The following is a 14,928-nucleotide window of genomic DNA, read 5'->3' on the forward strand; positions in this document are numbered from 1 at the left end:
GTTCACATGACGGGATCATTAAAATTTATTCATGAATTAAGAGCAACATTGCAGTATACATTAAAAAAAATGCATAACAAAGACATAATTCAGGCACAGGATAGTATGAGTCAACATAATCAATACCGCTAAATTATTTAAAAGCAGTCAACAGATTTCAGGAGTGGTATGTTTGACTTGGAGTCTGACACCATGTAGTGGAACTGGGAAAAGCCAGGGACTTTGTTGCAGGCCGCACCTAAGGAGGATAAAGAAAGGGGAAAAAAAGTGCTTCATGAGTGCCTGGGAACCTGCAGATAAAGCAAAGTACATATTCTGTTTTCATTAAGGCCCCATTGACAGCTGGTATCAAAATACGATCTGCATCTGCATACTCAGCTCTGATACTGATCAATCCAGTCCCACGCCTCCTTGTGCTGAAATTATTGGTTGATAAATCGGTTGATAAGTCAGTTAGCAGAAAATTAATCAATTTTGAAAAGTGAGCCATAATTTTAGATATTTCATTAAGTGTAAATGCCAAACATTTGCTGGATACAGCTTCATAAATGCAAAGAAGGAGGTGTTTAATACTACTGAACTGAGTTTTGTTCAGCTGCTATTCAAAATAAGGAATTTAATAAGGCAATTTAAAGAGCTCATTTGGGCTTGGGTAAGGTGATGGCATTTCTCTTTAAATTTCATGGATGAAATGATTAATCAAAATGAATCATGAAAAAAATTAACTGATGAATTGAAAATTAACAATAACTGTTCATTTGTTAATTTATGATCCCTAATCCTTCCGTTACACCTTGTATTTTTGAGGTTGTGTTGTCTGAATTCTGTCTTCATTGTGATCATATGTCAATCTCCGAGCACTATAAAAAGCACACAATAGGTGGAGGGAGGAGGAAGAGTCAAAAAAAAAAAAAAAAAAAGTGGTGTGTATTGGACCATTAGATGTGCCACCAGGCAGCCTGGATTTACTTTCCATTTGAGGAGACCATAACAGCAGCAACAGGTTGTTTTTGCTGCAATAATGTCTGCAAACTTTGCACTTGCTGGTAATGCCGGTGACTTTTTCCGCTGTGGCTGAGAGAAAGCAGCGGCTCATGCTGGGTGTTTCTCTGTGAAGCTGAGTCCTAACTCCCTGTGGGCGCTACATTTCCACAAACACAAGCATGTCGCAGACTGCTTTTACACCTGGCTGAGAGCTGCTCACAATACATGTTGGGTACTTTTACACTTTACATTAACATGTTTTTTTTTTTGTTTGTTTGTTTTTCTTCTCACTTATGCAGATATGACATCCTTATATTTTTCATACTGCTGTAAATGGGGTCTGATGGTCTGCTAAAAATTCCAGAAATCAAGTTGATAAATTTAGTTTTTGTTGGCTTTGAGCATGGCTGTATGTATATATGTATACAGCCTTCCAGTTTGGCATGTGTCTTTGCATTTTTGGCAGAAGCTGCGCAGTTTGTATTTGTGAATCCAAACACTCACCATAATGGCCTGTTGCGTTAGCGCAGATGAGGGCTCCAAAGAACTCTGGGTAATGCCTCTTGATTCTAGAAATGGCCGTCTTGCAGGCTGCTGAGGGATCTGCCCTGGCCCTCATCAGCTCCACAGCCAAGTAACTGTTGGCAGGAATACAAGTGCTAAGTAAAGGCAAACTAAAAAGATCAGTCAATGCCACCAATCACGATCAACAAAGATGAGAGGGACGTGTTCACAGTTACGGCATGTGATAAATATGATGTCAAAAGAGCGCTGATTAAATATGATAAAACATGGAGATATTCACAGAGTCACTGCAGGGTTCACAAGCACGTCTGGAAAGTACAGTCACTCCCCAGGTCTGTACAAGTATGCAAAGTAAGGCAATGGTGACAAATTGTAGTAATTCACCATCACCACAATGCAAATTGCTTGCTCCTCACAGGCACCGAGTGCGCCATTAACTCCATTAGCCCAGGGTCAAACATGTAAAACAATGAGTGACAAATCTGCGATGTCCAAAAATTGAGTTCTGGAAAAGTATGCGGTTTTAAAGTGGAAAATGTGTAGGAAGTCTGTTCTTCAGTTAATATTTCTGGCAGGAGATGTACCATGTAAGTGGGTCTTTCCACACAAGATAGCAAGCAAATTAGTTTAAATGAAGTCAGAGTTGTAGAGAGAGCGATGCATTCATTTAAATGCAGCCGCTGACTTTCCTTAAAGGGAAAGTTAAGGATTTTAGGACCTGCAGTATAGTGCCATATAAACAGCTGAAGATGCAAACATATATGACTCGTGCATCTGAAACAGCCTATTGCTAGTGTTAGCCTGCTGCTGCTATGGGGGATAGCCGCAGTTCCTGAGGCAGGTAAACACAAGGTCATCAGTTCAGATCCCTGGATCGGCTGGAAAAATCTGTGCAGGGAGAGTGTGGAAGGCAGCCTTCTCTGTCAACAACTACTAACAAGCTTCCCTTGAGAAAACTTAACTCCGGATTGCTCCAGTGAAGCTATTCAGGAAGCTGTGGTTGTAACAGGGAGCCCCCAGGTGTGATTGTCTGTAATTGTGTAAATGTGAAGCAGGCTGTTGCTGGGAGAAAATAAAGGTGTGCTTGTGTGTGTGTTCAGCAAACAATGCTGGATAAATTACGGTTTAGAACTAGAAATGCTGCCTCGTGGTTGTATGCCTCTGCCAAGCAGTCAAGTTGCAGTTTACATCCATTGCTACATGAGGCCTGACGGTCTGCTAAAAATTATGGATATCAAATTATAAACTAAATAAATTTAGTATTTGTGGGCTTTGAAAATAGCTGCATGTATGATTCAAGAGAATAATTTACAATGAGAAACATGTTGTCTTCACTTAGAGACTATTTTTACAGAGGGATGATAGAGAGCTTATAATCACCTGTTAATCATTAAAATTAGTGTCTGAATTCTTGATTTATGGCCAAAAGCAAGTTTAGTTGAGGTCCTTGTTTTGAACTTTGACTATTAAAATCTAATCAGTTCATCCTTGAGTCCAAGTGGATATCTGTGCCAAGAATGGGACGGACAAACAACTCGAAAATATAATTCCTCTAGTCATGGGTGTCGTTGGCACGAAGGCATAAAAAAAGAAAAAAAAAAATCTTTTGAGGCTGCCGTATTTTCACAGCCTGGAAACAAACATCGGCTTCAGTGAAATCGAAACAACTCTTCTGTGGAATGTACAAATGACATTTTTAGGGCGATGTAGTCATACCTCCTCGCAGCACAGTAGCACGGTTACACCTGCGTCTCGAGGCTCACACCAGAAATAGGCTGTTTCAAACCACAGGTGCCACAGATGTCAATATTATCCGCAGCTATGAGCAAATGCCTCTGTCAAGGAAATCCATCTTATTATTAAGGGTGGGGCCATGGGTGCGGTGGGATCGCAGGAGAAGGAATAATTTGTTCCCTAGCCAAAGTATCTGTATAATTTTTAATACACTATTGTTTAAAAAAAAAGTTAAGACTGATGACTAGACATGGTATGAAACTATCTAAATACAAATATTATTATAGCACATACAATATCTTCTCAAGGTGGAAGAACATTGGACTAAGTTCTGCTGAATAACACAGGTTTACAAGGAAGTATAATAGGTACAAAAAAAAGTTTTACTTGTATTGAAATTTTACATTAATGCTTTTATACAGCATAACTTTTATCACCTTGAACTATAGGAATCTGTATAAAAAAAAATGTGCAAGTCTTTAAAAAGACTTGGGTGGCATTGAGGGAAATAAGCATTCTTCCACATTCTTTCAAGCAGACATTCTGCAGACCAGTGGGCTTTGTTAAAAAAAAAATAATAATAAGGTAAATGAAAAGAAGCTTAATGTGTGCGTCCAAAGATTGCAAGCGTTCTCTTCATTTAACTCCCGTCAGAAAAGTCCCGTGGTTAAGGTCTCGGTACCTGGGTAGGAAGCGCATCATGATGTCTCCATTTCCAGTGGCTGCCGCTGCACCGGCGGAACTGTCTGCATACGCTCCGGCTCCAGCGATGGGCGAGTCTCCAACACGACTGCAAGAGAGGAACAAGTGAAAATAACAAGTGGAACAACTAGTGGATGGGGGTGGGGGGTAAAGTAAAAATAAAAAAAAAAATACAGACACTTAATGAAATCGCCCAAAAATGAAAGCAAAAAAAAAAAAAAAAGTAAACCAACCTGACTGACAATGTAGATTCATTTGCAGTGTTTTATACAGTCAGATTTCTCTGTTTCTAATAGAGAATTCACAGTGAATTCTCCAAACTAATAACTAGGCCTTTTAATTATGTAAGAGTTCAACTGCAAAGTGCAAGAATCACGCTGATTTATATATTTATAGATAAAGTTACATGCTTGTCATTGTTATTTATAGATGTTATAGATCAGAGGACATTTAGTTGACAGAAATAAAGGGCTGAGCGCTTGGTCTAACTTGACAGGGCGGCTCCAACAAATGCCTCCTGTTAAATAAAGACCTTAGTGAGGCAGCCCCAGTAATAACCCAGCATGAGAGGTCTGGGTAAATCAATCTGTAATAATGTTAACAAACAAGTCTGATGAACCAAGCTATTGATTTTACAGATGACACCCAGAGATCTCCTCGTGTGATTGCAGACTACGTGAATACCGTCCTTGGAATTAAAGGTCTCATCAATAAGGAATCTTGCTGATAAAAACCTGAGTAATTGGATTATTTCCAATTGAAACACAAGCATTCATTTTCCACTATCTTTTATTATACAGGGTGATTTGGCATTCAGAATCTAATTATTTATTCATTACTTTGGAAGCATTTATATTTTTTTTTTCTAAAGGCGAGTTTGCTTCAGCTATGAATGAAGAGAAGATTTTTTTTATATGTGAAAGAAACAGATTGGTGTTAACAGCAAACACTTGTGTATATATACATATTTTTTCTACCCTGAAGAGCCGACTGATGACCTTCAGTGTTCTGATGTTTTTAGTAGCTTCACTGAACTTGTTAGTGAAATATTTTTTTTTCTTTGCAAGGCTCATTAGGTGGTTGAACATGTTTCTAATGGTAGCATTCAGTCGGACATAATCTGATCTTAATAGCTGACATTTTGAGACTTTTAGTAAATTAGGGTTTCTTATAACCATCGGCTGATTTATGTATTATGTTAAAAAAAAGACAGAATTTGAAGGAATAGATATATTGAGTTGAGTGCTCAAAAAGTGCAGTGAGCAAGTGAGTTTCAGTTTGACTAGACTGATGTTAAAAGTACCGAGAGACAGAAAGCTCACTTTACCGTTCATATTATCAAGAGTGCAAGCAAAGCGAACTGTCAGTATTTATGTCTGTCGCGGCTTGAAGATGCAATCGGTGAACACATTTTTGCCACCCGAGACGGAGCGACAGGAATTTCAAGGGAGCGTGTCAAGATCGCAACATAAAAATATGAAAGCGAGATCCTTGGTTAAAATGTACTGGAATTTCCCATGTAAATACAAAGTAAGTGCTTCACAATTGCTTGCCTTGCTGTGTCATGTTGATTCTTCAGTTTAGTTAAGTTTCTGAAAGCACTAAATCCTTTTTTTTTTTTTTTTTTTTTTTTTTTTGGCTTTAAAACCTGCTGTCCTTCCACCCATCCATTAAGCTCCCATGAGAAAGAAAAGAAAATGATTACCCTGGTTTATCTTGTTTTTCCAAAGCAAAATCAACATAATATCCATACCCTGGTACTTTGTGTCTGGCTCCGTTGGTTGATGTGCCTGCTGCCACGTGACCATCTTCATCAATAGCAATCATCCCTGGTGCAAATGACAGATAATATACAAATACAGGTTACCAAAAAAAAATAATAATAAAAGTACATTGGTTATGAGCAAGATGGCCTAGTGCAGAGACGTCAGAGATTTGGCCTGCGAGCACGTCTCATCTGGCCCCTGGAACAAAATATTTGCATCCAATTATTACCAACTATGTATAATAAGCAAAATAAAAGGTTTCTATGACAAAATGATTAATTAATGATTAATAATTAATTATGATAATGAGATCTCACACTGCAAACTATCCATTAGCTGGAGGTAGAATCAGATGGAAATACAAAAAAAAAAAAAACAGCAGGCCAGTCGCTGCACTGATAGTTGCTATGTTATGTTAATTTTGCAAACACGCTATCAAAAAAGGGAAAGGCTGACATGGAAAGTAGAATTTCTCAACAAAGCTGGAAATAGCACTGTTTTCCTCTGGGAGTCAAATCTCAAACCTGCATGCTGTATATTACATTTCCTCTCTTCTGCTTTATGTGATTCTACATTATGTGTTGCTTTCATGTGCCAACATGCGACGTCTTGTTGACTGGTGGTGTACAAGGTTATTGATTTGAAATAACAAATCAGAAAGTAGCCTAAAGCACCCATGTGTCGACCGGAGTCACACTGACGGTGGTGAAAAATAATCCGGCCCCCGTGAGGTCTCATTTGACAGAACGCAACTCACTACCTAATATGAATTACTGAAGTGTCCTTGAGCAAGGCACCGGCTCCCACAACTGGTGCCGCTCTGCAGCCGACACTGTGGTCAGTCCTCCCGAAAGAGTTGGACCAAGCAAAAAACAAAGAGAATTTTCCTGCAGGGATCAATTAAGGAGCAAATTAATTTTCTCATTTGATGGCGTTTTATTTGACAGCGCTGCGTTTTCATTATTGCCGTGTCACGTTGCGAGGCCTGGTAACTGGATTTTATTAATAGAGGGAGCGACCTGGTCGTTGGGTAGATTTATCTAACTGCCTAGCAACCAGGCGGCCGGACAAATGTGTTTTGTGTTTGTATCTGGCTCATGCTGCGCTGCCACAACTCTCTCCTCTCATCCATATGTGGTTTCACCAAAGTGGTAAAATACTAAAACTGCGTAAAAACCGTTAACATGGGCTTCTGTCTTTTGTGATTGATAGAGCCTACCTATGGTGTCATGGGAGTGGATATTAGTGCGTCGTGCTCGCCTGCCCGGTTTCCGCGTTGCCCTCGGTTTGTACGGTCCACAGTACTTGGAAGGATCTGGAAAAACATTCTGTTGACAGCAGGAAAAAAAATTCAACATCATCGTGTGCCTTGTGCCGTTCTCTGGGGACTTAATTAATGTAATTGCACACCAACAAGACAAATGTTGATCTAGAGACAGTTGCTGTGATTTGACACAATGTTATGAAACACAACTGCTGTCACCCGGTGCTTTGGTGTTTAAATGGCATAGGCACATAAACAGCACAAGAATGAACTCACTACAGAGGAGCTGGCAGTCTTGCATGGCTTGGATTTAGTGCACAATCAAATCTGAATATTGGGAGATAACAATGCCTTTTTACACCTTTTGATGACCAAAATGAGTTTTTCTTTGTAAAGTCCTGTTTCCAAGCTGGGTGTTAAATGCGGTGAGTGCTGTGAATGCGGCAGTAAGGTGGCCCCGTGATTGGAGATACACTCTCCTCATCCAAATGTTCACAGATTTAATTTCTGCAGAAGCTTGTGTGTGTCCAATAGCAGCCATGTGTCCAATCAGAGAAACCTCAAATAAAACACAGAGTGCCTACAGTACTTGCTCACTCACTGTAAGCTGTGCTGGGTGAGAGTGTCACCATGATGACTAAAATGTTTATGTAAATGAGTGTAGTGTAATTTAAAAAAAAAAAAAAAAAAAAAAAGGTCTCCCTGTCTCCAGCTCAAAGGTTTTTTTTTTTCCCTGTTCTTGAGGCTGACTGTGCTACCTTCACCTGCTGCGAGATGTGAAAAGTTCATTCACTTGCCTTCTGCTCCTTTGATGTGCAAGAGAACAGAAATTAAGGCTGAAATTGACCTGAGAATTTTGTAAACCCCTTGCAGAAAAATCAAATATTGTCACCTTCTGAGTAAATGTGATACATGAGTCAGTTTTGGGTAATGTTACCCTCAGATCAAGGCTGATTTTAAATGTGCACTAGGAGTCTTAAAAGTTCAAGTGTACAGTTAAACTGAAGAGTATGAAGGTCTTTTCAGGCTGGACTGGCTGGCGTTGCCTGCATTACATTTCTACAGCGCTTTCATCGTGCCATCAACAAAAGCAAGTTGGGATCAACAAGTCTGTTTTATGAAAGTGTTGGTGCATTATTCATAAAGCAAAGCCTGTTTTATTCCATCTCACAAAGGTGAAGGTAAAACCCTCGAAAACTCTCTGTTAAATTATAAAGAATACAGGTAAAGTTGCTCTCCAGTGACCTCAGCCACAATTTGAAATGTTTCAAAAAAGCCCTTCAAGCAAGTAATTGGTTTACCGGGTAAAAAGGGGAGTGATGAAATATTCCTGCCAATTTTAAACAGGCGCAGCTGTGAATCTCTTACTTGATTCCCCCGTTGCATGCCTAAACCTCATTTTGTTTGGGATTGTCACTGGTGACAGTTGCTCTCATTTTCCAGGTACATGGAGTATAAAATGTGCATCAAGACTGGCTCCATATTTTGAGACTGATATTGTGCAGTGTGTTATCCTATGCCTTGCATGGTAAGAGATCCTGTGTATTAGTGTTTACTGTAAAACTGAAACGCGTCCGCATCGCCTCCGTGAAGACATATTCCTCATAGAGAAGTGGTCTGCGGGTTCAAGGATGACTTGAGATCAGACGTTTCTGAATCTTTGGTGGTGAAAGTGAGCAACCTTGTGTCTCTCCACAGTTGTTGCCTGGAAGCTCTTGAGAAAAGCACTTAGCTACCAGGTTTTCAGAGGAGCTGCTTTTTTGTGCCGGCTTGTTTTTGTACCGGGCAGCTCCCAGGTGTGAATGTGTGTAATAGCCTCAATGTGTTAAAAAAAAGGGGGATCATGCAGGGTGAATTAAAAAGAAAAAAGAGATTTTCAGGTATAATTTGGGAGCTTCACGGAACAGTTTAAAGAACAGTGACGGCCCAGCTCTACAGGGCATCACCTTCGAGATAAAAGATGAACTTTTTATGAACTACTCTAATATGCCTGGCAATTTCCCCACTTAATATCAATCTTTCAGAACTCGGGCGCCTGTAGCAACAAAGCAAAATAAGTGAGAGAAGAAACAACACACCTTTCGATAATTAGGTTGGCAGTTGCCCTTCAGCCACTGAGAATAAATGCTCCTGGATTTGTTGGTAGTCAGGTCCTCTGCAATGAAGCCCATGTTTTCGGCAAACACAGAAGCTATGAAGAGAAATAATATTACCAGGTCAAGCTGCACCCTCTAGGTCCACCTTGACCTTGGGTTACAAAAAACAGGAGGGAAAGGAGGCGATCACATTTGATTTGGGCTTGTCTCATATTAGTATTTGTGTTATTTTGTCATTACAATATACAGCACATTTCCATGTACATATGAAAAACATGTATTCATTCAAAATGCTACATAACAGTGACTTTACAATTGCCAGAACAGTGCTGCTTTACATTTTGTTGGATAGAGCCAAATTAATCCCAGATTACGTGGAATGAAAGGAAATAAGCTGTCACAGGGAACCCCTGACATTCAAACATGTTATTTTCCTCACAAATTTCATACTGAAATGAAAGGTTTCTGCATTTTTCCGTCACATTTGAATTGCATTAAGCTGTGCTGATCTACCTCTATTCTCTGCTTACTGTCATTGAAAATGTAAAAACACTGCGTTCTCTTTTACATAGTGATTATATTATCGACAGAAATTTGATCTTTCTCTGCTGATGCACTAATTGGATGTTACTTCATATGGTGTTTCTTTCTTTAATGTGACAAGAATCAAATGAATAGGAAAAACTGATTCAAATGTCAAGACAATTTTATTTTATTTGATAAGTTTGACTGAACAACTTAAAGCGGTATTTTTCTGACTACTAGAGGGCGATAAGAGTTCAAATGCTGTTCGTAAAACACTGACATAGAGGCTGTCCTGCTTCCTGGTTTGCAGTAGATCACTTGCACAAAAATGAAAGTTAAGGTGAAAAAATTGCTCTTTTGGATGGATATGCAGGATACCATTCACTCTTATTATTTTTTTCTCTGACCTCCAATTCGAAAATGCAGTGATCAATTGCATTTGTGTGACTGAAATTTGGACACATTTGTCTGCAGAGGTTTAAGAGACACTTTGAGTGAAGTTGAAGAGGTGTGTGTGTGTGGGGGGGGGTTGCACGGGAAGAGCTTTCGTTTTATATGGGGAGCGATGGGCGGAGCTACATTCTGGGCCAAAATTTGACAACAAAGAGAGAAAAGGGGTGAAAAAAAGGCAAAATGGCTGAGTGTAGTCATTTGGTATTTGTTTGTATAATTAGAGATACAAAAAGCACAGATTACTTTCAGGATTGTTAACAGGTTCTGAATCACAACTGTAGGTTTAACTTAATTTTTAAAACAAAACTGTGAGAAACACCTGGATTTGTATACTACAGTTATATTTTGGAAGTATATTCACATATTCTTTAACAAGTGATCTGGAAAAAAATATATATAGCAACTACATTTCAAAATGTAAAAAAAATCCCTCCAAATGATAAATATGATTTATTAATATTTCCATTTTCGTTATTCCTGCCATACCTGATTCTCCCACTAGGAGTGTGTGATAAGTATGCTCCATCACCGCTCTCGCTACGCCGATGGCATTCTTGATTCTTCTCAGGTCTGCAACTGCACCCACCTCCATTGTATCACTGCTCACAGAGAATACATTAAATAATCAGGTTACCGCCGAGAATTAGCATCCGATTAACGGCGCAGTAAGTAATCTATGACCTTTAACGTTCTCCGTCTTTGACAAGTACGACCTGCGATAGCGGCGACAGAACCCGAGTGTGAGTTTTGCGAGCCAGAAATGTCAGCGCCAGGCAAAGTAACTGTTAAGTCACTGCATTTGATCAACAACCCTATCAGCCCGCCTAGATATATTATGGTCATTTTGCGCTATGGAGCAGTATAAATTTTACTTATTACCCCTTTAAATAAGTAAAAATGATTGTGCACCGCGGGAGGGTGGAATGGAACTTTTTAAAGAGACATGAGGTGTATAATATGCAGTCGATTGTATCTTTTGGTCCAATCTTGCATGTCTTGAAAAACGTACGTGGGCCAAAATCTACGGCACTATTTCCTGCCTTCTACGACTCCCAGTGCTCCTTTTTTTCCATTGCTTGCTCAAGTTCAAGGGCCCCCGCCGGGACGCTGTTGTGCCGGCTAGCAAAGAGTTTTATGTAACAGTGGAATGTCTGATGTGGAATGGAGTTTAGATGAATCTGAATCTTGCTGTAGAGATGAAAACAATATATGGTAGCAGTGAACTCGATTTAATTAATCAACAGTCGTAAAAGAAAATAAATATAAATGTAAAAAATATATGCAATAAAAGGCAGAATATCATGAATGTAAGACACAGTATGTGGAGTAAAACAAGGAAACAAAAGGCTTTGGGCAGAAATCCTTTTGTATCTGTGTTGTAATGTGATATGCTTGTTTGGCCACTGTGCGCCATATGTTTTGTCAGGTTTGAATTAACATCAATATGTGACATTAGGCAACTGTCCAGGGTTGCACATTTTTCAAGGATTGCTAGGGCGAGTTTACGTCCAAGTGTTTTGATGTAAATTATGAATGCATCGAATCAGGCAGGCATAAGGGAAGCAATAAATTCTATTAATTTTCCTCTAGACTGATAGGAAGCTCAAGCACTCAAGAGTACTTCATGCACTCAAGTAGAGTGAGAAGGTTTCTGGATGATAAATAAATTGTTAAAAATAGCAGTATACATGTATTTGTTAAATAATGACAGCAGTTCTCATGAATGTATTTTCTGTCAAAGTAAGCCAATTTATTAGCTTCAACTCAACTGATGGGGACACTGGATTTACATTTTATTTTATTTTTATTTTTTTGCACCACTTCAAATGCTTGCTTACAATTCTTGAGGGTATGGAAACAAAGGCTATGATGAAACTATGACTATGAAAAAATGCATCACCTATTTTTCACTGCTCCTTCATAATATATACCACATACATATTTGAATTATGGAATTTTTTCATATACTGCTGCATGGGAGCAACACCGTAGTTGATTTGCATGGGAGACACCGCCTCCTTATACACATCTGCGTTTTGGACGAGGCTTACCCATTCATGATCATGGCGTCCAGGGTAGTCTCGCCCGTCTCATCTGGACTCCCACCGTAGCCAACACTGCCGTCACACTGGTCTGCCTCACAGCGGGCACAGCCTTTCTCCACTGCGTCCAACACTGAGCCACCTGCCTGCAGGGAGCTCCATGCTGCAGAATAAAAACACAGCAAACACACTGACACACAGCCATACACTAAAGAAACCACAGTGTGTCCAGAATGGAAAATCACCATCTCCAAATGCCAGTAAATTTCACCTATGCGCTAATGTGTGTATGTGTGTGTGTGTGTGTGTGTGTGTGTGTGCGTATTCAACAAAACAAACCTCACTTTCATGGAGAAGGGCTTTCCATTCTCCACTGTAAATGTGATTTAGGCTAAAACAGTTAGAGCTGCTGCTGTGTTTTGAGATTCGTCAGCCGCTCTGGCCTGCCCTGCTGACAAGGAGAGTTTGTCTCCTGTGCTGACCGTAGGAAACGTCTGACACATCGCCGCATCATGTCACATCCTGTATTGCGGCACGCTGATCACACAAGACCTACTGCAGTTAATGGGAAATTATCTGCCAAAACACTGAGAATAGCAGAAACACACCCCGTGCATTGGTAATTCTTTGATACAGTGATGCATGTTGTGTAATTTTAAAGCACTGCTTTCATGCACCATTTAAATATTGTTACAAGAGCAGTGTTATGGATTTAAGTAATAGGCTATGTGTCACATACGCCATCATGCTGGAACAACCAATAAGCCAATCACAAGAGATTTGTCACAATCCATTTGAGCGCTCGGGGTTAAAAGTTCGGATGATGTACAACAATGACCAGAACCATGGATTCCTGACAGACACGCAGTGTGTGCCGACCACCATTTGGTCACAGATCCCCTAAATGCCGAGGGGGATCAAACTACCAACTGGTGGCATTTTCACCAGCTTGCAAATAAGTTCTCAGCTCACTATACTTTAGAGTAAACTTCTAATTACAACAGGCAACTAATAAATAATCTACCACAACTTATACACATATATAATATGATATACATGCAGACTCAGTGGCCACTTTATGAGGTCCACCTACACAATCTAATGCAATTCAATACAAATGTTCTGCCATAAAGTTTACTTTCCTGATGCCTATAATGCTCAGGTTTTCTTTTTGTCACAGTAATAGAGGTGTTCATTCAGTTCTATGTTTGGCATTGAGCTCATAGTTAGCGGTGCTGTTGGACTGGACTGCATTTTATTGACAGCTGTTTCCAATATTCTGTCCCCCTTCATTGTACACAAATAAGGAGGACAAAACATTAGAAACACCTCTCAATTGTAATGTAGTCCAGCACGAGATCTCTGCAAACTACAACCTCAGTAATAAACATGCAAAGCTGTTGTACTGAACTGCAACAGATTGTACAGGTGGGGCTGATAAAGTGTGTGTATATCGCCCTAGTTCAGTTCATCCTCACTCTTTGAGCAATTAATCTTAAATCATGAGATAATTCTTTAATCTTGGAAATCAATTTCAGCAGCTGTATCCTTCCACATCTGTCATGTGGAAAGAGGGCTAGTTTTCACAAGAGCTGGTTGAAATGAACATTAATTTGGATAGAGTGATCAATAGTAGTGGTTCAACTCCTTTTTTAAATAGCAAGGCACCGATTTTTAATTTCCATAGCGGCCTCAGGGGGAATCCTGTGGTCTATATCTGATTAATTAAAGTTCCTCCAGCAGTCAAACTTAGACATTTCCAAGTTTGATCCGGGTGCAAGTAACTTCTAGTAAACTTGTTGTGATCTGACATTTGGTCTTTCACCTTGTCACCGGTTCAAACTGGACTATTTAGTGCAATCAGCTGCTGGAGTGTTTGACTGGAAAGGACTTTGCATGCACACTCTTGGGATTATGACGCATGATTAAAAGCAATTACACATAGTTACAATGTTTTTTGTTTGCTTGTTTGTTTGTTTGTTTGTTTTATTCTTTCAGGCCTACCTGCAGCCGTCGCATCTCCGAATGGCCACGTATTGATCACAAGAGGCAATGAAGCATGTCCAAATGGCAAAAACAAAATGCAAGTCAGTAAACATGTAAACATTTTTTTGTCGTTTACGTGGCTGCAAACATTACAGGGCGGCGGCAGTGGACAGCTATTTCCCGGTCATTATTATTTTCCAAACAAGCAGCGGGCCCGAGGTTTGCAGGACAGGAGTCGAGAAATACTTTATCAGATGTAAAGTTTCCGAAAGAAGAAAGTACAGCAGAGAAATAGTTTGGTAAACGTCAAGACTAACGTTGACTTCCTTGTTGTGTCACATGCTTAGAGGGTGGCCTCCTCTTAAAGAGACAGTAGCCTAAATTACCAGTCGCTTAGAAACTGCAATAAACAAAAAATAATGATTAAAAAAAAAAAAAAAATTCTGTAAATTAATAAAGATGAATCAACTATTTTAAACTCAATAATTAGATTTTTTTGTCCATTTGTCTATTAGGAACACAGGAACAGGAATTGCTCAGTAGTGCATAATGGCTGGTAATTGTCTAGCAGGCTGCACTGATTTATGTGAGGTCATACATCAAATTAACTGTCCTGTGATCCAGGGGTTTTCAAAGTGGGGCCCGGGGACGCCCAGAGGTCCATGAACGGCTTCCAGGGGGTCCTCAACAAAAGGAGAAATAGTTTAATTTCATTAGACGAATCAGCTAGAAATTGTTTTAAAATAACGAGTTGTTTTAAAATTGTTTTAATCTCATCAGTGTCTACATTTCAGTGTTCAAGAAAGACATTGAAACAATTTAATATTTAACACACCTGAAATATCGCCTCA

The 14,928-nt window shown here is 39.5% G+C and overlaps 1 protein-coding gene across 1 annotated transcript; it reads right to left on the bottom strand.

The window, feature by feature from the left end:
* Nucleotides 1-7: 7 nt before the first annotated feature.
* Nucleotides 8-14,414, bottom strand: aga (aspartylglucosaminidase). The gene is made up of 9 exons (XM_030062500.1): nt 14,096-14,414; nt 12,101-12,254; nt 10,536-10,648; nt 9,054-9,166; nt 6,931-7,039; nt 5,699-5,774; nt 3,926-4,033; nt 1,489-1,622; nt 8-238 (listed from the first exon to the last, which is right to left on the bottom strand). Exons 1-9 carry the CDS (start codon nt 14,196-14,198, stop codon nt 138-140), a joined length of 1,011 nt encoding a protein of 336 aa, XP_029918360.1. The 5' UTR covers nt 14,199-14,414; the 3' UTR covers nt 8-137.
* Nucleotides 14,415-14,928: the final 514 nt, after the last annotated feature.

The sequence above is a fragment of the Myripristis murdjan genome, chromosome 10, assembly GCF_902150065.1.
Source record: "Myripristis murdjan chromosome 10, fMyrMur1.1, whole genome shotgun sequence".
In the NCBI taxonomy this organism is placed as follows: domain Eukaryota; kingdom Metazoa; phylum Chordata; class Actinopteri; order Holocentriformes; family Holocentridae; genus Myripristis; species Myripristis murdjan.